Below are 21,764 nucleotides of genomic sequence, written 5' to 3' on the forward strand. Positions count from 1 at the left end.
AAAGAGAAATGTTCCGCTCTGTGGGTTGTACCCAGACGGGTGGCCATGGAATCCATCTGTGTCACGATGCTTCCTAGGTGCCCTGCAGCCTGGAGTCTTCAGTGCCATGACTCCAGCGCTTAGGCTTCAGTACCAGGGGTCAGGGAAGGAGCACTCCCAGAGCTGCAGAAGATACTGTTCTCTTCAGATGCCTGTGTGATATACTTTATTCTCTGCCTCAGCATCTTATTTGACAAAGTGCTAAATGACTGAGGGGTTCTCCAGATTTAGAGTGAGATTTCTTAGAACTGTCTGCATAGGGTACAGTGGTTTACGTATCTCATTTCTGTTATCACTTGACTTTGTTCTAACAGGATCTTGTTGCTCGCCTCGATGAACTGGGAGGTGTGTATCTCCAGTTTGAAGAAGGACTGGAAACAACAGCATTATTTGTGGCTGCCACCTACAAGCTCATGGACCATGTGGGGACTGAGCCATCCATTAAGGAGGTACCTGACCATTCTCACATGTGAAACCTGAAGGCGTTGTTGCTTTAAGTAGGGGAGGATATGTCATGAGGTGGTGACAAGAAGGCCACATGTATTACTCTTGTTTCCCTTCTCTTTTCTTCCTGGTACTCTTTACTGAGTGACAAGAAGGCCACATGTATTACTTTGTTTCCCTTCTCTTTTCTTCCTGGTACTCTTTACTACTTGTCTCTTGAGTGATTTCCATGTTGGTGGCCCATGCAAACCCTCCTTCTCTTGAGAAGTGCCCTGCACTTCAAACTGCTTGCTCGCCTCCCTTCCACCTCATCCTTGGCAATGACTAAATCTTAGTTAATCTTTGCTGATTGACATAGTTCTCTGAGAGGCATGTGTGTCTACTAGACATCTCTCAAGAGTTAATTCTTTTTTTATCTTTTCTTTTTTCTTTTCCCCCTAAGAAGAGCTTGTTAACCTGAAAGAACCTCTGGTTGGAATGTGTGTGGGAAGTCTTTTTAAGTCGGACCCTCTTTGTACCCCTTGTTTATGAGGTTACCCACCCTTGAGCTAAAGGATTTAAAATACAAGCTGCTGTTGCTTTGATTTTAGGAGAGATTTAGGGATGCCTGGGTGCCTCAGCAGTTAAGCCTCTGTCTTCGGCTCAAGGCATGATCCTGGGGTTCCAGGATTGAGTTCCACATTGGGCTCCCTGCATGGAGATGTTTCTCCCTCTGCCTGTGTCTGTGCCTCTCTCTCTCTGTGTCTCTCATGAATAAATAAATAAAATCTTTTTTTTTTTTTTTAGTTTTTTAGGAGAGATTTGGATTCCAAATTAGAACTTACTTTTTTTTTTTTTTAAGATTGTATGTATGTATCTATTTATTTATTTATTTTTAGATTTTATTTAAAATACAATTACAGGGATCCCTGGGTGGCGCAGCGGTTTGGTGCCTGCCTTTGGCCCAGGGCGCGATCCTGGAGACCCGGGATCGAATCCCACGTCGGGCTCCCGGTGCATGGAGCCTGCTTCTCCTTCTGCCTATGTCTCTGCCTCTCTCTCTCTCTCTCTGTGTGACTATCATAAATAAATAAAAATTAAAAAAAAAAATACAATTACAGGGCCACCCTGTATTTATTTATTTTTTAGAGAGAGAGAGAAAGCATGTGCAGGGGAGGGACAGAAGCAGAGAAAGAAGCCAAAGCCCCTTGCTATGGGAGCTCGCCTCTGCGACCCTGCTGGATGTGACCAGAGCCAAAGGTAGATGTTTAACTGACTGAGCCTCCCAGATACCCCGTAAGTTAGAACTCTGGTTTCTTGGGGCACCTGGGTGGCTCAGTGGTTGAGCGTCTGCCTTTGGCTCAGGTCATGATCCCAGTGGGATTGAGTCCTGTTCGGAGTCCCCACAGGGAGCCTGCTTCTCCCTCTGCCTATGTCTCTGCCTCTTCCTCTCTGTGTCTCTCATGAATAAATAAATAAATCTTAAAAAAAAAAAAAAAAAACAACTTTCATTTCTTTTATGCATTTTGAGTTCTGTGCTGAGTTTCTTCAAGTAAATAGTAAACAATTATCTGTCTTGGGTAATTTGAATTAATTTTAGATTTTTCTCTAGAGGATATGACCTTATAATATATTCATGTATTAGCATTCTTCTGTTGTCTTTGGTTCATCCTAAATGTAGAAGATCTGGAGATACCATACTCTCTTAATTTCTGTTATGAGTGAAAGCACAGGAATGTGGGTCTTAGGGCAAAAATCATTTAGGAACTTTCCTATAAGTAGCACAGTAGATTAATTTGCAGTATTCTACATACACAACTTAAACTTTTTCTTGCTTTATTCCCAAGCTTCTACTAACCAGGTATTTGGCTGGTGTAATTTTGCTGTCACTGCTTTTGACATAACCATTCTAGTGAACAGTCACCCATTTTAACATGTCAACAGCCTAAGTGATGGAAAAATGTAATTGGTACAATTAAAGAAAATTATTTCATGTCGGCTGTGAATAACACCGTCGGGAACAAGAGAGCTCTTTTGTTAGATTGGGAATTTAAAAAAAACAAAACTGATTGAAGTGGAAAATGTTTCCTCTTAAGCAAACAACCTCCAGAATGTTAATAATGCCTTTTAGGTTCCACTTTTTAAAAAAACTGCTTTTAGTTTTCTTTTCTAAACAGCCCATTAGTTCTTAATGGAAAGTTATTTTAGTTTCTTTCTAATGCACGTTTTTTCTATAAGGTTTGGTCTTCTGAATTCAAACTCAGCCCCAATATACTGCTCGAAGAGGGGTTGGGAGGGAAGTTAGCTTAGCTGGGAGGGTAAGAGGAATCTGGAAAGAATAAGATTTATTCTGGAAAGACTTTGGAGACAAATAAATATATGTGTGAATTTTGATCTTGTTTTTTTTCCCCCCGTTATAACTTGTAGGAGTTACTTAACCTTTTAACCTCAGTTTCCTCATTTGGAAAACATTGATTATATCAATCTTTTCCAGGTTTTTGTCAAGATTTGAGTTCATGCGTGTAAAGCACCTGTCACAGTGTGTGGCATATAGAGTAACCTGGGACATAAGGTTACTGTTGTATGTATTTTGTGATACACTTTTATATCTCAGTAGTTCTCCAAAAGTACCTTGTATTGGTACAGGAAGCATTCAATAAACCGTTGACAGATAAATGCATGAATTTCAGTTTGAACTAGAGGATGGAAAAAATAACAAAGTCCAGATTTTAATCTTAAATGCAGAATATTTGGTTTTCACCCCCTCTACCAATTCAGATTTATGGTGAAAAGATCCTCCATGCGAACACCAAGAAACAGATAAGGAATGACTTGAGCTAGTGGGGAGTGAGAGGTGGCTCTCCCATCTTCTTACCAGAGGAGAATCTCAAGCTTCATTTCCCTTTTCTTTCAGGATCAGGTCATCCAACTAATGAATGCAATCTTCAGCAAGAAGAACTTTGAATCACTCTCAGAAGCCTTCAGTGTGGCCTCAGCTGCAGCTGCGCTCTCTCAAAATCGCTATCATGTGCCAGTTGTAGTTGTGCCTGAAGGGACTCCTTCCGACACTCATGAACAGGCTATCCTTCGGGTAAGTCCCTGTTGAAACTGGGCGGCTCTGATCGCGGTTTCCAGTTTGAGGCTTTAAGAAATCTAAGGGCTGGTGGAAACCTGATTGTAACCCTCTGAGGACTTCCCCATTAAATGTAGAGCAAGGCTCATTTCCCATAGCCTAGAACTGGGGATATGACCCCTGGCTGAACTGGTCACAGAACCCTTCAAATCTATCTTTGAAAAGGGTTTTTTTTCTAGAAGATTTTTTTATTGTAAGGCTTGCAAGAAATTAAATGCCAGAAAATTGTATTTCCAGGGTCATAACACCAGATGTATAGATAGTCTTGCTTTTAAAAGGCATTTTCCAGTACCAGAACTTTCCAGTACCAGAGGAGAATCTCTGGTAAAAACCGCTTTTCAAATTCCCTAGTAATTCTTTGCTTACAGTTGTTAACACCAGGTCTCTTTCTCCTGCTGTTGGCAGTATTTCTTTCTGCCTTTTCGTAGCACATACCTCCCGCTCACTCAGCAGGAAGCAGAGACTGCTTTTTTATGGTGACTCTCTGGAAAGAAGAAATGTACAGATCTTTTTTTTTCTTTTTTTTAAAAGATTTTATTTATTTATTCATAGAGACAGAGAGAGAGAGAGAGGCAGAGACACAGGCAGAGGGAGAAGCAGGCATCATACAGAGAGCCTGACGTGGGACTCGATCCAGGGTCTCCAGGATCACGCCCTGGGCTGCAGGCAGCGCTAAACCACTGCACCACCGGGGCTGCCCAAAATGTACAGATCTTAAATACACATAGAGTTTTCATCTCAAGTGGGTCATTTGTTGCCATTGTTTGGAATCTTATGAAGCTAACACCTTCATAAGAAATTAGCATTTTATTTATGTCTAAACATTGGGGTTCCACAGAAGACAGTTCCATCGGTTCTATTTTGATGGCCTCTTCAGATATTCTCCTGAAAAAGTGCTATTGCCTCTCCTCTCCTTGCTTACAGTCATACCCTATCAGCAAAGGCTGGGGTGGGAAATAACCTGATTAACATAGTTCACTGTGAGTCTGAAGAGGGCAGCTAAGAGAGCAAAGTAGAAGTATTTGCTTTGTAGCTAGATAGGCTGGAGTTTGAGTCCTAGACCAACTACTTAACTGACCATGTGACCTCAGTTTCTTCATCTGTAGAGATTATGCCATCTATCTCAGATGATTGATAAAGGAGGATGTATATTAAAGGGCCCATCCTCATCTGAAGAATAAGTGTTGGACAAGATCATCTTTAAGGTCCTTCCTACCTCTAACGTTCTATAATCTATCCCAGTACCAATCTCCTTGTATTTTGTGTCTGATTCCTGAGAGATCTTAAGCCAAAACCAGTGATGATGTCCTGAAATAAGGTGTTTCTTCCCCTGCAGAGCTGGCTGGCTCCCTGTGGATAAAGCACCCCAGAAACAAAATTTTGTACTCCTTCAGCCTTTGTTCCTACAGATAATTTTAAATTTTATTTCTAGTTGCAGGTCACCAATGTTCTATCTCAGCCTCTGACTCAGGCCACTGTTAAACTAGAACATGCTAAATCTGTTGCTTCCAGAGCCACTGTCCTCCAGAAGACGTCTTTTACCCCTGTAGAGTAAGTCTTGAGCTTATTTTTATTTTTTTAAAAAGATTTAATTCATTTATTTATTCATTTATTCATAAGAGACACACACACAGAGAGAGAGAGAGAGACAGGCAGAGGGAGAAGCAGGCTCCATGCAGGGAGCCTGATGTGGTACTCTATCCCAGGTCTCCAGAATCAGGCCCTGGGCTGAAGGTGGCGCTAAACTGCTAAGCCACCCGGGCTGCCTTGAGCTTATTTTTGAAGGGTGCCAATAGACTTGTTTTGCCTTCAGCAAATTAATATAACCCTAATTAATATGGGCATTATGAAATATACCCAAACCAAATTTACCTAAACTTTGGTTAGGTAAATTTGACTTACTAATATCAAAATTCTATAGTTATATAAGAAAAGGATTTTTTTTTTAAGATTTTTATTTATTTATTTATGAGAATACACAGAGAGGAGAGAGAGAGGCAGAGACACAGGCAGGAGAAGCAGGCTCCATGCAAGGAGCCTGACGTGGGACTCGATCCCGGGTCTCCAGGATCACGCCCTGGGCTGAAGGCGGCGCTAAACCTCTGAGCCACCTGGGCTGCCCAAGAAAAGGATTTTTAAAGCTGAAAGAGGCCCCTGGCTGGCTTAGTCTTGATTTCAGGGTCATGAGTTCAAGCCCAATGTTGGGTTACAGGGATGACTAAAAAAAATAATAAACTTAAAAACAATAAAACTAAAAGAATTTTTAGTTTTACTGTTACCTTCCTTATCTATTTCTAGTTGTCTCTGTCTTGTCATGGTGGTGTAAGTAGCCAGTTTTAAATTTAAAACTGTATTCTTCTGATGTATGAGTAGTCCACGTTTATTGTGGAAAAAATACAAAACTACAGAGAAACCCAAAAAATAAAATATGAATCACCCATAACTCTACCACCTAGAGATAACTTCTGTTTATATTTTGTTATCTTTTATGTCAGCCTTTGTTCTATGCAAATAAATAATATTTTGATTGAATTAGAATTATGTCTATAAAATGTCATGAATGTTTATTTCCCCCATAGGATTAAATAGGAGGTCTTTTTTTTTTTTTTTTTAAGATTTTTATTTATTTATTTGAGAAAGGGAGCATGAGAGAAAAAAGTGAGCAAGCACAAGCAGGGCCAGGAGGGGAAGGGAGGGCAGAGAGAGAGCCTGATGTTAGTGGAGCTTGATCCCATTACCCCAGGATCAAAACCTGAGCCTAAGGCAGATGCTTAATCCAGGCTCCCTTCAGTCTTATTTTTAATGGTTGCGTATTATTATATAAATTTTAGAAAAATTAAGGATCAATTTTTATATGAGACTTTGTTAAGTGTTAAATTGGTAAGCTAATGAGACCAGGAACTCTGAGTTTTAGAGTGAATATACATTTCTTTCTTTTTTCTTTATTTTAAGTAAGCTCTAGGTGCAACATGGGGCTTGAACTCCAGGCTATGAGTTCCAGAGTCTCATGTTCTACTGATTGAGCCAGCCAGATGCCCTGAGAATATGCATTTCCTAGACAATGATAAAGATACACAGGCAGTATGTGCAAATAAAAAGCAAAATCATCTTTAGGAACAATGAGTGGAATGGTAAAAGACATTTGGGATTTTGCTATGTACTTAGAATTAATTCTCTACCTTTTTTCTCCTTTAAAATAAAAGTTATTGATATTTTTATAAAAGTAAGATATGACATTTTTAGGAAATTCACAAAACACAGGAAACTAGGAATAATACAAAAAATTACCTACAATTATATTGCTCTACATCAACCTTTTTGAACATTTCTACTCTCTCTCTTTTTTTTAAACATAATAGGGATCATACTGTAGACTGTTAAGCATTTAATTATGGAAGTCTACCAGGGGCAGGTGGGATTTTAGGAGCTGAGAGAAGAAAACAAAGGAGAAAATACTTTAGAGACTTGAAAGAGGAGGTCCTTCAGATCTCTCTAAAGTTTTACCCACACCGTAATCTGTGGTTGAGCAGGAGGTTGCCCACCTGGGTGGAGAGTTGAAAAGTGACTATGTGGCATAGCCTGGGACTGTCTCAAGGATGGACATGTGTAGCCCATTTGTTACATTCATGACTTACCTACATGAGTTCTTGCTAACCCTGCTGTCCTTTTTAACAGGGATGTTTTTGAACTAAACTTCATGAATGTCAAATTTTCCAGTGGTTATTATGACTTCTCTGTCAAAGTGGAAGGTGACAACCGTTACATTGCAAATAGTGTAGAGGTAAGTGCTTTTCTTGTCATCACCCTTAAACCCAAGGAAATGATCAAGTAGGCACACAGAATTAATCGTCTGGTATACTGACTTCACTTTACAACCAAGTTAATGTGAATATGTTAAGAGAAGTGTAGGTTTAAACTGTGCTTCACCAAGAACTTGATTGTAGTGTGTTTCATTTGTAAGTTATTCATTTTATGATTTAGTATTACTATCTTACATAAAATTTAGGAAGTAGAAAAAATAAGAAATCATCTATAATTTCGCCAAGACATCAGTATTCTTATTATGATGTCTTGTGTGATAGATCTTGATAGATGTAGAAAAGTGCTTAATGCTAATTAGTATCCAGTGACATAATGTAGTGAGGCTCTCTGGGTAAAGTACAAAAGAGTATCAGTAAGTTTCATAATGAATTGTGTTTCAGATGTTCAGCTACCTCTAGTTGTGTTGAAGATCCAAAATGGTTTTAAGGATGGAAAACTATACCTCATTTATCTGATACTTGGGATGTGAGATATTTCACAGTACTGGTTTTCCCAGCTAATTGAAGTATACCCCTATGGCTTTCATTTTAATCTTTTTCATAGAAATTTATTTAAGGGATCCCTGGGTGGCGCAGCGGTTTAGCGCCTGCCTTTGGCCCAGGGCGCGATCCTGGAGACCCGGGATCGAATCCCATGTCGGGCTCCCGGTGCATGGAGCCTGCTTCTCCCTCTGCCTGTGTCTCTGCCTCTCTCTCTCTCTCTCTCTCTGTGTGACTATCATAAATAAATAAAAATAAAAAAATAAAAAAAAAGAAATTTATTTAGGATGAATTACATGTTTTCCTACTTTCTTAAACTCTGGGATATGATTTAGCCATTTCTTATTCTAAATTAGAATCATTAGTACAAACCCTTTCCTGAAGGTCTATGACATGAGAAGCCTAGTTCTTTGCGCTTTTGCATACATTATTTTTGTATTACAACAACCCTAAGATATGAATGGAGCCATCTTCATTGCACAGATGAGACTCAAAGGGAAAGAGTAACTTGTCCAACGTCATCTAGCCTATGCTTGGGTGGATTCCCTGCCCAATATCAGTTTAGTTAGCATGTTAGCAAGTTGGCACTGGTGCATATACAGCTAGCATAGAGGCTGCAGAGTTGTGTTCAGCTCCACCAGCTAGCCTTTTTATGATATTTTCTCTTTTCAGCTGTCATTTCTCAGTGCTTTTGCCACTGTGTCTTTGCTATATTTACTTAATTAATTGTCATGCATTCTGTTGGATGAGGGAACATGGAGTGGTCCCATTCCTTTCCTGAATAATTAGATATATGCTTTTTGGGAAACTTTTCTTCACTATTCAGGTGTCATTTTCCATTCAGTTTGCTTTTTTTTTTTTTTTTTTTAAGTTTATTTCAATTTTTATTTTTTTAAGTAAATCTATTGCCCAACATGGGGCTCAGACTCATGGCCCTGAGATCAAGAATCACGTGCTCCACTGACAGCCAGCCAGGCACCCCTTGTTTTTTAAAAATTAACCTTTCTCATTTTGAAATAATTTTGATCTTAAATTACAAATATGGTATGAAGAGTTTTCGTATTAAGTATGAAGGTTTTTGGGCAGCCCAGTTTGCTCAGTGGTTTAGCGCTGCCTTCAGCCCCAGGGTGTGATCCTGGAGACCTGGAATCGAGTCCCGTGTCAGGCTCCCCGCGTGGAGCCTGCTTCTCCCTCTGCCTGTGTCTCTACCTCTCTCTCTCTCTCTCTCTCTTTCTCTCTGTGTCTCTCATGAATAAATAAATAAAATCTTTAAAAAAAAAAAGTATGAGGGTTTTAGGTTTTTTTCAGTATATGTTTTTAACTTTTTTAGAAAAGATTTTTCAAAAAAAAGAAAAGATTTTTCATTTATTTATTTTTAAGAGAGAGCGCACAGAGGGGGAGACACAGAATCCCCACGGTGAACAAAGAGCCCAACACAGGGCTCCATCCCAGGACTCCTGAGACCATGACCTGAGTTGAAGGCAGACACTTAACCAACTGAACCAGCCAGATGCCCCAAGTTTTTAGGTTTTAAGGATAGAAAACTATGCCTCATTTATCTGATGCTTTGTGGTAATGGACTTAGCCAAGTATAATAGTATGAAGAATGCTTTTTACCCAGAGCTTCCCCAAATGTAAATGTCTTATATAATTACCAGACCCAGGAAATTAACACTGATGCAATACTATTAACTAATTTATAGACTTTACTTCAAATTCCACTTGTCATCCTACTAATATCCCTATTCTGATCCAGGATTCAATCTAGGGTCACATGTCCCTCTAGCCTCCTCTAATTTAGGATAGTTTCTTTCATGACCTTGACACTTTTGAAGTACTCTCTGGTTAGTTTGTAGAATGTCCCTCACTCTGGTTTTGTCTGAGTTTCCTCAAAATCAAAATCAGTCCATGCTTTTTTTGTTTGTTTGTTTGCAAGAATACTCCAAAAGTGATGCTCTGTCCCTCTTCGTGCACTTTCTTAGGAAGTAGATGATGACATTGATGTGTCTCCCTGCTGGTGATGTTAACCTTGAGCACTCGGTTAAGGTGATGTCTGCTAGGTTTATCCACTGTAAAGTTGCTGTTTTCTGCTTTGTAATTTAGTCTGCAAATACCCTCATGATCTTGCCTGCCGCTGTTACTAATAGGTTGACTGCCAAAAGGTGGTTTTCTCTTTCTTTCATTCTTTCTATATTGATTAATTAGAATTCTGTAAGAAAAAGCTATTCCCTTCCTGACCCTGTCTTCATTTATTTATTTATTCAATTATTTATAACACTTTGGGTTCGTGGAAATTTATTTTACTCTGTAGGTTATGATCCTTTACTATCATTTATTTTGTTGCTCACATTATCCCAGATTTGACCTTTAGAAAGCTCCTCAAGTTGGCTCCTATGACACTCACTTTTTTTTTTTAAAAAGGACAAGGCAGCTAGAAAGTTTGACCTTTTCAAAAGTGGGGCATTATTTAACATAGGTAGATTAAACACTTATATTTAAAGTTTGTCATAAAGGAAGATATTTTCTGGAACTCTCATCTCTGCCTTTTCTCTACCTCATGTCTGACCTTTTTGGGCATGAGACATCTAATCCTAGTCCATTCACTAACACAAAATTTGGATAGAAACTATTGTAGTATGCACCTTGAACCTTTAAAATCTATATTTGAATTTTAGCTTCCCTCATTAAGGGTCCTTATTTGCAACTGAACACGTTAAATGGCAAATGTTTCTTTCATTATTTCTTTAAAAAAAATTTTTTTTTTGCCTGAAAACCTTTTCTTCTACCATTAGTCTTAATAACAACATATCCAGTTTAAGTGCCATACCCATAAAACACATTTTTTTTTAAAGATTTTATTTATTTATTCATGAGAGACAGAGGGGGTTGGCAGAGAGACACAGGCAGAGGGGAGAGGCAGGCTCCATGCAGGGAGCCTGACGTGGGACTCCATCCCAGGACTCCAGGATCACACCCTCGGCTGAAGGCAGGCACTAAACCACTGAGCCACCCAGAGATCCTCTTTTTTTTTTTTTTTTAAGATTTAATTTATTTATTAGAGAAAGATGGAGCACTCATGTGTGTATACAAGTGTGGGGAAGGGCAGAGGGAGAAGATGACTCCCTGCTATGCAGAGAGTCCAATGCAGGACTCAGTTCCAGGACCCTGTGATCATGACCTGAGCCAAATGCAAATGCTTGACCAACTGAGCCATGCAGGCCCCCCCACACCACAGTCATTCTTAACCTCTTCTTTCCACTTCTGACTTCCAGTCAGTCACCAAGTCCTGTTGATTCCACCTTTGAATGGCTTTTGCATGACTCTTTGTTCTGCATTCCCTGTGTTCTGAGTTGGCTAAAGCTGTGTGTTCTCTATCTAGACTTGTAAGGGAGTTTCTAACTACAGGTGGCCCTTGATCTAAATGGGTTTAAACTGCACAGGTCCACTTAGATGGAGATTTTTCTGGCAAAGTACAGTACTTTAAATGTGTTTTTTCTTTCTTATGATTTTCTTAATGATGTTATCTTGTTTCTGGCTTTATTAGAATATAGCATATGATATGAATAACATACAAAATTGTTTATCGACTATGTTGTCAGTAAAGCTTCTGGTCAACAGTAGGCTATTAGTAGTTAAGGTTTAGGCGAGTCAAAAGTATACATGGATTTTTGACTGCACTAAGTGGGAGTCCGTGCTTCTCACCTCCCATTGTTCAAGAGTCACCTGTAATTTCATTGTCTTCAATTTCTGCCCCTTCCATTTAATTTTCCCTAAGTGTCACTAGAATGATAAAATTACATCGTTCCTCAGTTAAACATTTCTTTGATTCCCTGTTGCCTGTAAGTGAGTCTCACTTCCTGAGAATGGCTTAGAAGGTCCTCCACAAGGCACAGGCACATGTTTTAGTGTGGGTCTGTCCCCATCCCCTCAGTGCTAGCTGCTCCGGACTGCATCCTGGTCCTCAAATGTGCTTTACGTGCACATGTCTTTGGTTTTCAACTCTTGCTCCCCTTCATAAGAAAGGCTTTTCCCCTCTCTTGTTCATATCCTCAACTACTCATCCTGTAAGGTCTGTTCAAATGTTTCTCCTTCATCTGTGCTCCCATAGAACTTTATTTTTTAGTATGGACTGAAAAGTTTTTAGTATTTCAAATATACAGAAAAGAACAGAAAATAATTTAATGAATCCAAATGTACCTACAAGCCATTCTTTATCTCCTTCAAACCCCAACATTTTGATATATTTTTCTATACCCCCCTTTTCTGGTAAAAAAAATATTTCTATATTTCTGCTACACATATACATATTTTTATAATTTACTTATTTATTTCATATACATATTTTTATTTATTTATTTATTTTTTTTTTCATATACATATTTTTAAAAAATATAATGCATTGATTGGCATCTTCTCAAAATTTGTATATTATGTTATATGCATCCTATTGCAATTTGCTTGTTCTCATTCAATTTTAATCTTATAATAGCCCCACTTAGGCCTGTATAATTAAAACTATATGCATACTGTGGATAATTGTCATGAAATTATCTTCCTTTTATGAGTGAATCAGAGTTTATTAATTCATTTTCCTGTTGTTGGACATTTAGATTTCCACTATTACAAACAAGGTGGATGTGAACATCTTAGTACATGTTTCCCTGTGTACATTTTGTTTATCTAGTGTGAAGTTGTGGGATCATTAGTTGTACTTATCTTCCACCTTTATTAGGTATTGCCAAATTGCTCTTCTCTTCATATTCTTATCAGTATTTAGTATTATGAATTTTTGATAATTTGATGGATATGAGATGGTGTTGTTTTTTCTTTTTAAGTTTTATTTATGTTTTTAGTAATGTCTGCACCCAATGTGGGGCTTGAACTCATGACCCTGAGATCAAGAGTCCCACCAATTGAGCCAGCTGGGCACTCCAAAATGGTGTCTTGTTTTAGTGTTTTTCCTTGGTTACTAGTGAGATTGAGCATTTTTTGTTTATTGGCCTTTTAGCTTTCCTTTTCTGTGAATTGTCTTTCTTTTGTCTGTTTTTCTTTTGGTTTGTTAGTTTTTTTATTATTGAGTTTTAGGAGCTGTTTATATTCTGGAAACTAACCCTTAGTTATAAGCATCAGATATCTTCCCTCAGTGTTGTTGCTTTATGGCATCTTTTGATGCACAAAAGTTATTTTCAGTGAAGCCTAATTTAACAGTGTTTTTGCCTAGATTGTTTGTGCTTCTTGTGTCTTTATCACCTTGGAGTAGCGTAGGACTTTTTAAAGATAATCTCTAGTGTTTTCTTCTAATGATTTTTAAGGCTTTTTTCCTTTATATTTAGGGCTTCAGTGTACTTAAAGTTTATTTTTGTTGCTATAGTATTTTATATCCTGTCCATAATTGTTATTGCATTGTATTACCATAGTTTGCTTTTTCATTAGACTGGGGACTCCCTGTGAGTAGAGACCAAACCTTATTTTTTCATTTTAGAAGAAAAGGATGGAGTGGTATAAAGATGTTTCCGGAAAAAAAAAAAAAAAAAAGGATGTTTCCGTACATTCCTGAGCTGTTAGAACTATCATAGCTCATCTTTGAAGGGTGAGCTTTGTATCCTACACAAAATATCTTGGCTTTTTTTTTTTTTTAATAATAGCTTTATTGAGGATATAATTTATATACCCATTAAAGTACATATATTACAGTGTTTTTAATATATATATTTTTAAAGATTTATATATTTATTTTAGAGAGAGAGAGCATGTGCATGCTCATATGGGAGGCGGGGCAGAGGGAGCAGGAGAGAGAGCGAATCTCAAGCAGACTCCATGCTGAGTGCAAAGCCCAACACAGGGCTCAATCCCAGCACCCTGAGATTATGACCTGAGCCAAAACCAAGAGTTGGCCACTTAACCAGTTGAGCTACCCAGGGGCCCCAGTGTTTTCAGTATATTTACAGAGTTGTGTAACCATCACCACAATCAAATTTCAGAGCACTTTTATCACCCCAGAAAACAATCCTATTTCTATACTAGACATTCTATAGGAATATATCCTCTTTCTGGTCCTGACAATTACTAATCTACTTTTTGTTTCTATAGTTTGCCTATTTGGGATATTTCATATAAATAGGATCATATGATATGTAACATTTTGTGTCTGGCCCTGGCCCTTTTAATTAGTGTGTGTGTGTGTGTGTGTGTGTGTGTGTTTCAGGTTAATTCATGTTGTAGCATGTTTGAGTACTTTATTCCTTTTATGGCTAATATTCCATTGTGTGGGTATACCACATTTTGTTTATCAGTTCATCAGTTGATGGACATTTGGAGTTTTTCCATTCTTTTGGCTGTTATATATACATAATGCTGCTGTGAACATTCATGTACACATTTTTGTTTGAACATAGTTTTCCGTTATTTGAGGTGTATGCCTAGGAATGAAATGCTGGGTCATATGACAAATTCTGTTTAACTTTTTGAGGAACTGACAAACTGTTGCAAAGGAGCTGCACCATTTTACATTTCTACTAGTAAACTAATAAGGGTTCCAATTTCTCTACATCCTAATCAACACTTGTTATCTGTCTTTTTACTCTGGCCATCCTGAGTGGGAATGAAGTGGTCTCTCATTGAGATTTTGATTTGCATTTCCCTGATGGCTAATGATATTGAACATCTTTCCATGTGTTTATTGTCATTTTATATTCTTGAGTTTTAAGAGTTCTTTATATATTCTGGATACAAGTCCCTTAATCAGATACATGATTAGCATATATTTTCTCACAGTCTTGTAGGTTGTCTTTTTCCTTTGTTGAAATGCAAAGGATTTTAATTTTGATGAGGTTCAGTCTGTTTATTTTTCTTTCATTGCTTCTGCTTTAAGTGTCATATCTAGGAAACCATTATCTAATCTGTTATTAAAATTTACTCCTTTTATAGCTTTAGTTCTAACATTTAGGTTTCTGATTTATTCGGTGTTTTTTTTTTTTTGTTTTTGTTTTTTAAGATTTTATTTATCTATTTGAGAGAGAGAGTAAGAGAGCAGAAGGGGGAGGCAGAAGGAGAGATAGACTCCTTGCTGAGCAGGGAGCCCAACCCAGGGCTCAATCCTGGGACTCTGGGATCATGACCTGAGCCGAAGGCAATAAGCAACTGAGTCACCCAGGTGCATGCCCCTTGAGTTAGTTTTTGTATGTAGTGTGAGGAAGGGTTCCAGCTTCCTTCTTATGCCTGTGGAAATCCAATTGTTGCATGTGGCCATCCCAGCATCTTTTGTTAAAGACCATTCTTTCCCTATTGAATTGTCTTGACATCAAAAAACAGTTGACCATAAAGACAAGGGTTAATTTCTAGACTTGCAGTTATATTCCATTAATCTATATTTTTATCCTTATACCAATGCTATGCTGTTTTGGTTACTGTAACAACTTGGCTTTTTGTTGTTGTTGCTGTTTTTTAAGATTTTATTTATTCATGAGAGAGAGAGAGGCAGAGACACAGGCAGAGGGAGAAGCAGGCTCCATGCAGGGAGCCCGATGTGGGACTCGATCTCAGGACTCCAGGATCACACCCCGGGCCGAAGGCAGGCACCAAACTGCTGAGCCACCCAGGGATCCCCCAACTTGGCTTTTTGTAACATTAAATCTGGTGTTTGTCCCAAGTGTTTCTGTGATTTTTGGAAAAATCATCTAACTGCAATATAGCAGAAATGACTAATAGCTGTTACGCAATGATAATAAGCCCCCAACTGAGGCCATTGCTGTCCTTTTTTCCAGTGATGAAGTAAGCATTACAAAATCTCTCCTTCATTATGTTATAGCTTTATGCACGCAGGGGTGTGTGTGTCTGTGTTCTGACCTCTGTCACATATGCAACTTTATTTTGTAATTTCAGTAATAGTCACACTTAGAGCCTCAGAGGAGGTCAGCAGGTCCTGTTTACTCTCCTGAGAGATGCTTTGACATTGGTCAGAGTGCATTAACGGTGGTTTGGTGTGGAAGGCCTGTAATAGCACTCATTGACATTGGACTTGTTGTCAGGGGAAACATGGGTTTTTGAAGCTGTCATTAGCATTAATTGCCCCTAATGCACCATCGTTTTTGACAGTAATGAGCTAAACAGGGGGGTTATTACTCTCAGCAGAAAGACTGCATTTCCTGGTGTTAAAACATTTTTTGAAGTGTATGTGGCACGCAGCACAGGCAGAGAAAGGACTAGTATGATTCGGTGTAAATCAGGCTTAGCTGCATTTAAAGTGGCTAAATAAGTCCCTTTCCTGTTATAAAAACTAATCCTGAAGTGTTAGTATGAAGGAAGAAGCAGCTAACCCATGGGGATCCTACTTTGAATTCTTTACAACACAGCTTTGAAAAAAGTTACAATAATTTTTATTTCTTAATTTGCTTTAAAAGAGTAGCATAAAAATGCTTTTCTTTTCAGTGTTTCCAGAGACCCATTTGTAGTAAGATTTTAGGAGCAGAAGGACTTATTTTAAACTGTTCCCCATTCAAGAACAGCCCTACAGTGTTTCTCTGCAACAAAGAAAACTTTAACTTAGGGAGCCTTTTAGAATTAAGGCTGAGAGCAAACCCAAATGACTTGAGTTTACTGCAATTTGCCCTTTTGTCATTTAGGTGTCTGTATTGTCTGAGAATGCTTATAATGTCTCTAGAACAAACACACAGTTGCATCTTGATTAGCGGCTTTAGCGACCATGTTATTGTTGAAAGTTTATAGTCAGGATTCTGATTAAAAACCCAGAAAGTTGATGGCTTTTCTATCATTATGATTAGGATACACTGAGGAGCTTTACACAAATCTTTAAACACCTGTCTTTATGTACCCATCTATTGAAGGAACAGTGATTGTATGTATGTATGTATGTATGTATTTATTTATCAACGATTTTATTTATTTATTCATGAGAGACACAGACTGAGAGAAAGAGACAGACACAGGCAGAGGGAGAAGCAGGCTCCATGCAGGAAGCCCAATGTGGGGCTTGATCCCAGGACCTCAGGATCACACCCTGGGCTGAAGGCAGGCACTAAACCACTGAGGCACCCAGGGATCTCCTATTGGGATCTCCTATTTTTTAAATACAAAATGTGTAAAGAAGAAAGTGTATGGCCCTCAGCCTCATTGCTCAGATAATCCCTGGTTTTTCAAAAAAAGGAGTAAAATATGCATGTAGTTTTTAAAAATTCAAAGGATAAAAAGGCTTATAATGAAATGTAAGAGCCTTCTCTCCTCCCTTCAATCCAGCTTCTCTCAGAGGAATCCATTTCTAACAGTTAACTGTACATTTTAAGAAAAAGAAGGATGTGTATGTTGATAAATGTATATCCTTTCTTGTTTACCTAAAAGGGATTATTCAATAAACAGCTATATTCTTGCTCTTGTCACAGAGTAGAGGCTCCCAGCTTTTCCCTTAGGGGTCTTCTCAACTTGATGGCTTACACCAATCCTCTGCCACTCCTCTGCCATAATTCACCCGGTTGCCTAGATTCCATGACAGACAGTGCTGTTAAATAGAATTCTGTCAGTGGATGGTTGTGTATTCAAAAGTAGGTGATCATATTTCTGTATCTGTCTGTAGACATTGGCCTTGTCCTTTTGAATTATTCCATGGTATTTCATAGTGTATTCATGTAACTAGTCTCCTGTTTATGGACATTTAGATGGGACAGTGATTTTCAGACCACATTTATATATTTTTTTTCAAGATTTTATTTATTCATGAGAGACACAGAGAGAGAGAGGCAGAGACATAGGCAGAGGGAGAAGCAGACTGTCCACAGGGAGCCTGATATGGGACACTATCCTCGGACCTGGGGTCACACTCTGAGCCAAAGGCAGACATTCAACCACTGAGCCACCCAGGCATCCCACATTTACAGACTAAATGAGTAGTGAGCCAATAAGAGAATGAGTCAAAGAGGTGAAGAAGGAGTTATTTGGTTAATGTTGATAAAGATTGCAGAGTAGTTAACTATGAAGACAGATTGTTTCTATAGTGTGGGATACTGTGAAACTCCTACCTCTCCCCAAAATGAAGGACTGCCAAGCCCTCCTACTACTAATCTCTTGCTCCCTGACCAAGGGCTACCCCCAGGCCGACTTAGGTCCCAGTTCCTTCTCAGGTGCTTTTGTAGCATTTTGAATATCCCTCCATTAAAGTGGCAGCCTGGTTTGTTAAAATTTAGCTTTGCATATATACTTCCCTTTAGGACGAGATTGTGTGTCTTGCCATTTCTGTATATTCCCTGCACCTACATGCTCTAGATGATGTAGGGGGATGTAGAGAAAGTGACCTTAGTGGGGTGTCTTGATAAACATCAGTAGCCTAATCACAGCTCTTTGGCTGTTTCTTTGCTTGAGCCTTCCACTCTAGTTTTCTTTCAATGGCATCAAGTTACTTCCCACATTGGATTTTATACAGCAGAGTTCACTGGTTCTGAGCCCTTTTTTTTTTTTTTTTTTTTTTTTTTTAATTTTTATTTATTTATGATAGTCACAGAGAGAGAAAGAGAGAGAGGCAGAGACATAGGCAGAGGGAGAAGCAGGCTCCATGCACCGGGAGCCTGATGTGGGATTCGATCCCGGGTCTCCAGGATCGCGCCCTAGGCCAAAGGCAGGCGCCAAACCGCTGCGCCACCCAGGGATCCCGGTTCTGAGCCCTTTTTGAGTTGTGAAGCTGTTTGCTCAGCACAGAACCCAAAGAGCTGAAGGAGAGGCTCCCAGCTCTTACCTTGTGGATTTATTCAACTGGATGGTCATCTATTTCCCTTGTCTACCACCATGATTCACCCAGTAGTTTAGACTCGGTGACAGGCAGTGCTGCTGAATTCTGCCAATAGGTGGCTGTATATTCAAAAGTAGATGGCAATAATACCCATACAGCCTCTGGTGATAAATCTTTTACATTCAGTTTTTTTGTTTGCTTTTTAAGTAAAATAGAATATCCCTATTCAATCTGGTAATTGAGGCTGTTGTCACAAAATAGTTATTATGGAGGTAGGGGAGATAGCTGTTAAAAGAAATTACTTAATAGCTATCTTTATCCCTTTTTAATTTTTCTCCTTGGCCCTTGATTTGGGGCTGTCACACACCTTGATAGTGCATTTTAGCAAAATGCCAAAGCCATCCTTCAATTACTTGCCCAGTCTTCTATCTCTATTCCTTGATCCTGACTTAGGCTATAAACCAATAAGGATTTGGTAAGGATTTCCTTAAGCATTACATACAAGCTTATCAAATATTTGCAAGTCTTATGGATATGTTTGCACATAAAAAGTGCCTTGGGTTTTTGTAATTTGCTTGTTAAAACTAAGATTTTAGATAAGAAATTTCCCATGAATAAACTTTCAGAATGTTTTCTTCCTCTTGGAATTTTACACTTATTTTATTTTATTTATTTTATTTTTTAAAATATTTTTTTATTTATGATAGTCACAGAGAGAGAGAGAGGCAGAGACATAGGCAGAAGGAGAAGCAGGCTCCATGCACCAGGAGCCTGACGTGGGATTCGATCCCGGGTCTCCAGGATCGCGCCCTGGGCCAAAGGCAGGGGCTAAACCGCTGCGCCACCTAGGCAGGGTTCCCAACACTTATTTAATATAATTTTTAAAAAGTTCTTGTTTATTGTGTTGGCAAGCTCCTTTTTGTGAAAATATTTATAAGGCATGCATAGAATTCAAACACCAAATGTCAAGATGGACTAGTTTGTGCTTTTTTTTTTTTTTTTGAAGATTTATTTATTTATTCATGATAGACACATAGAGAGAGAGAGGTGGAGACACAGGTAGAGGGAGAAGCAGGCTCCATGCAGGGAGCCTGACGTGGGACTCGATCCCAGGACTCCAGGATCACGCCCTGGGCCGAAGGCAGGCGCTAAACTGCTGAGCCACCCAGGGATCCCCTAGTTTGTGCTTTTGTCAAACTCCCAAGTCTCAGTAGCTTAGGACAGCAGAAGTTCCTTTTTTTGCCCATGCCAGGTATCTTAGTTTGTCAATAAGAGGCTCAGCTTCATGCCATCCTTACTCCAGGACTGGAGCTGAAGGATTGAGCTTCTCTCTGCGCATTGTCTATGTCCATGTCAGAGGAAAGGAGAGAATCACCTGCTGACTCGAAGTTTCCATTGTGGGGGTGGGGTGGGGTGGGGGGATTGCTTACATTTCTTTGGCCAAAGCGAGTCACGGAGCCACACCAGACTCTAGGGGGACAAGGAGGTACGACCCTAGCACGTTTTCAGAGGGTAAACCAGATGTACCTGGTGAACTGTGTGAATGACACCGTGGCTTCTGAGGCCTTCACGGGCAAATCTACAGTACTGCTTGGCACAGACTAAGTGTTGCTGGGCAGCTGGAGAGCAAGGTGCTCTGGAGTACAGGTCCTGACTCAGAGTGCCTGAGTTTACTAGCCATCTAAACCTGAGCGAGTCTTTATCTTTTTAATCTTTAATTTCCTCATCTGAAATAGCACTACCTTAGAGGGTTGTGAGGATTAAATGAAATCATCGTTATAAAGCCCATGTCTCTCACATAGCAAACAATTTCTGTCCTTAGAATTGAGTACTTGTCAATTTGAATTATTGGAAGGTCACCGCTCACAGGTTTCCCCCTTATTTATTTTAAAGGGCACATGAAAAAAATCTCTTTTGTTTTCCTCTTTCAGTATATAAGATCCAACCAAAGCCAAAGAAGAGAAGAAGGGTTAGAATCAGGGAGTTGCTTTTAAGCCTTGTGATAGGAGAGGTGGAAATCCTGCCTGGCTGAGTCAGTTTTACTAAAATCATTGAAGACTCCTATTATAGAATCACCTTTGTGAGGAAAATTTGGATATGCCTGTTAATTCCTGGTGATTTTCTTATCTGTCCCACTCTAGCTCAGAGTCAAGATCTCCACTGAAGTTGGCATCACGAATGTTGATCTCTCCACTGTGGATAAGGATCAGAGCATTGCACCCAAAACCACTCGGTAGGTGGGGTGCCTTCTCGGCACAGGGGGAGCCAAGGTTTGCACTGAAAGGAACGTGCCCAGACACTGAGCCTGTCCCGATGCTGTTTCTATGTGAGCAGTGACCCAGCCTCCATCCTCAATTAAAGAAGCTCTAGTTTGCTGGCACTGTGCCGAGCAGATTAGGGGGTTATCTGTACTGGTGGTTAAGTCCACAATGGAATAGGGAGCATCTGAGTCCAAATCAGCTATGCCACCACATACAGTATTGAGTTCAGGTAACTTTCTTTTCTTTTCTTTTCTTTTCTTTTCTTTTCTTTTCTTTTCTTTCTTTTCTTTTCTTTTTTTTTAAAGACAGGACTGTCAATGAAGGAAGCAGTGTGTTTATATTTTGGTATAATCTCCTTATCATCAGTCTTGAGTCTGCTTTTAGTGGCCTCATGACAACTCTCTTTGGTCCACGGTGGGTCTGAAATTGGCTGGAGGTCCTTAGAGCTGAGATGGCAGATACCTAGTACTAGGACTGTGAATTCCTTTCTCAAGTTCATGCTAATCAGTCAGCATTTGTTTCTGCTGAACTAGGAATTTTGTTGTTATTGTTGTTTTGTTTTTGTTTTGTTTTGTTTTTGGAATCCTTTTTAGCACAGACTTCTAGGTGACCATTGGCAGTTGATCAGAGGGGGCTGGAGCACTGTATGAAGTCTGTTTGTCTGCTCTCTCCCAGATCCTTGTTTTTGGAAGGGCCCATCTAGACGTCTGGGTATAGTTCTGACCCCAACTTTACTCAGCTAGGTGGCTACAGCTTCCAGAGAAAGGAGATGAACCCTCAAAGCCATTATGAAGACAGGAAATGTTAGCCAAAGCCTAGAAGCTAAGCTCCTAGCTCCTTTGAAGTCATGTGAAAGGGCTGGGCTTTCTGCCTCT

General features: G+C 39.3%; 1 protein-coding gene across 3 annotated transcripts in view; it reads left to right on the plus strand.

Moving 5' to 3' along the window:
* RPN2 (ribophorin II) overlaps positions 1-21,764 on the plus strand; it is a 58,560-nt gene that overhangs the window by 21,702 nt on the left and 15,094 nt on the right. For all 3 annotated transcript variants that reach the window (XM_077873097.1, XM_077873095.1, XM_077873096.1), the window contains exons 6-10: positions 354-488; positions 3,377-3,553; positions 5,028-5,146; positions 7,271-7,376; positions 20,770-20,861. In XM_077873097.1, the coding sequence (XP_077729223.1) occupies positions 354-488; positions 3,377-3,553; positions 5,028-5,146; positions 7,271-7,376; positions 20,770-20,861 (629 nt within the window). The remainder of the gene's footprint in view (positions 1-353; positions 489-3,376; positions 3,554-5,027; positions 5,147-7,270; positions 7,377-20,769; positions 20,862-21,764) is intronic.

This window comes from Canis aureus, chromosome 26 (assembly GCF_053574225.1).
Source record: "Canis aureus isolate CA01 chromosome 26, VMU_Caureus_v.1.0, whole genome shotgun sequence".
Lineage (NCBI taxonomy): Eukaryota > Metazoa > Chordata > Mammalia > Carnivora > Canidae > Canis > Canis aureus.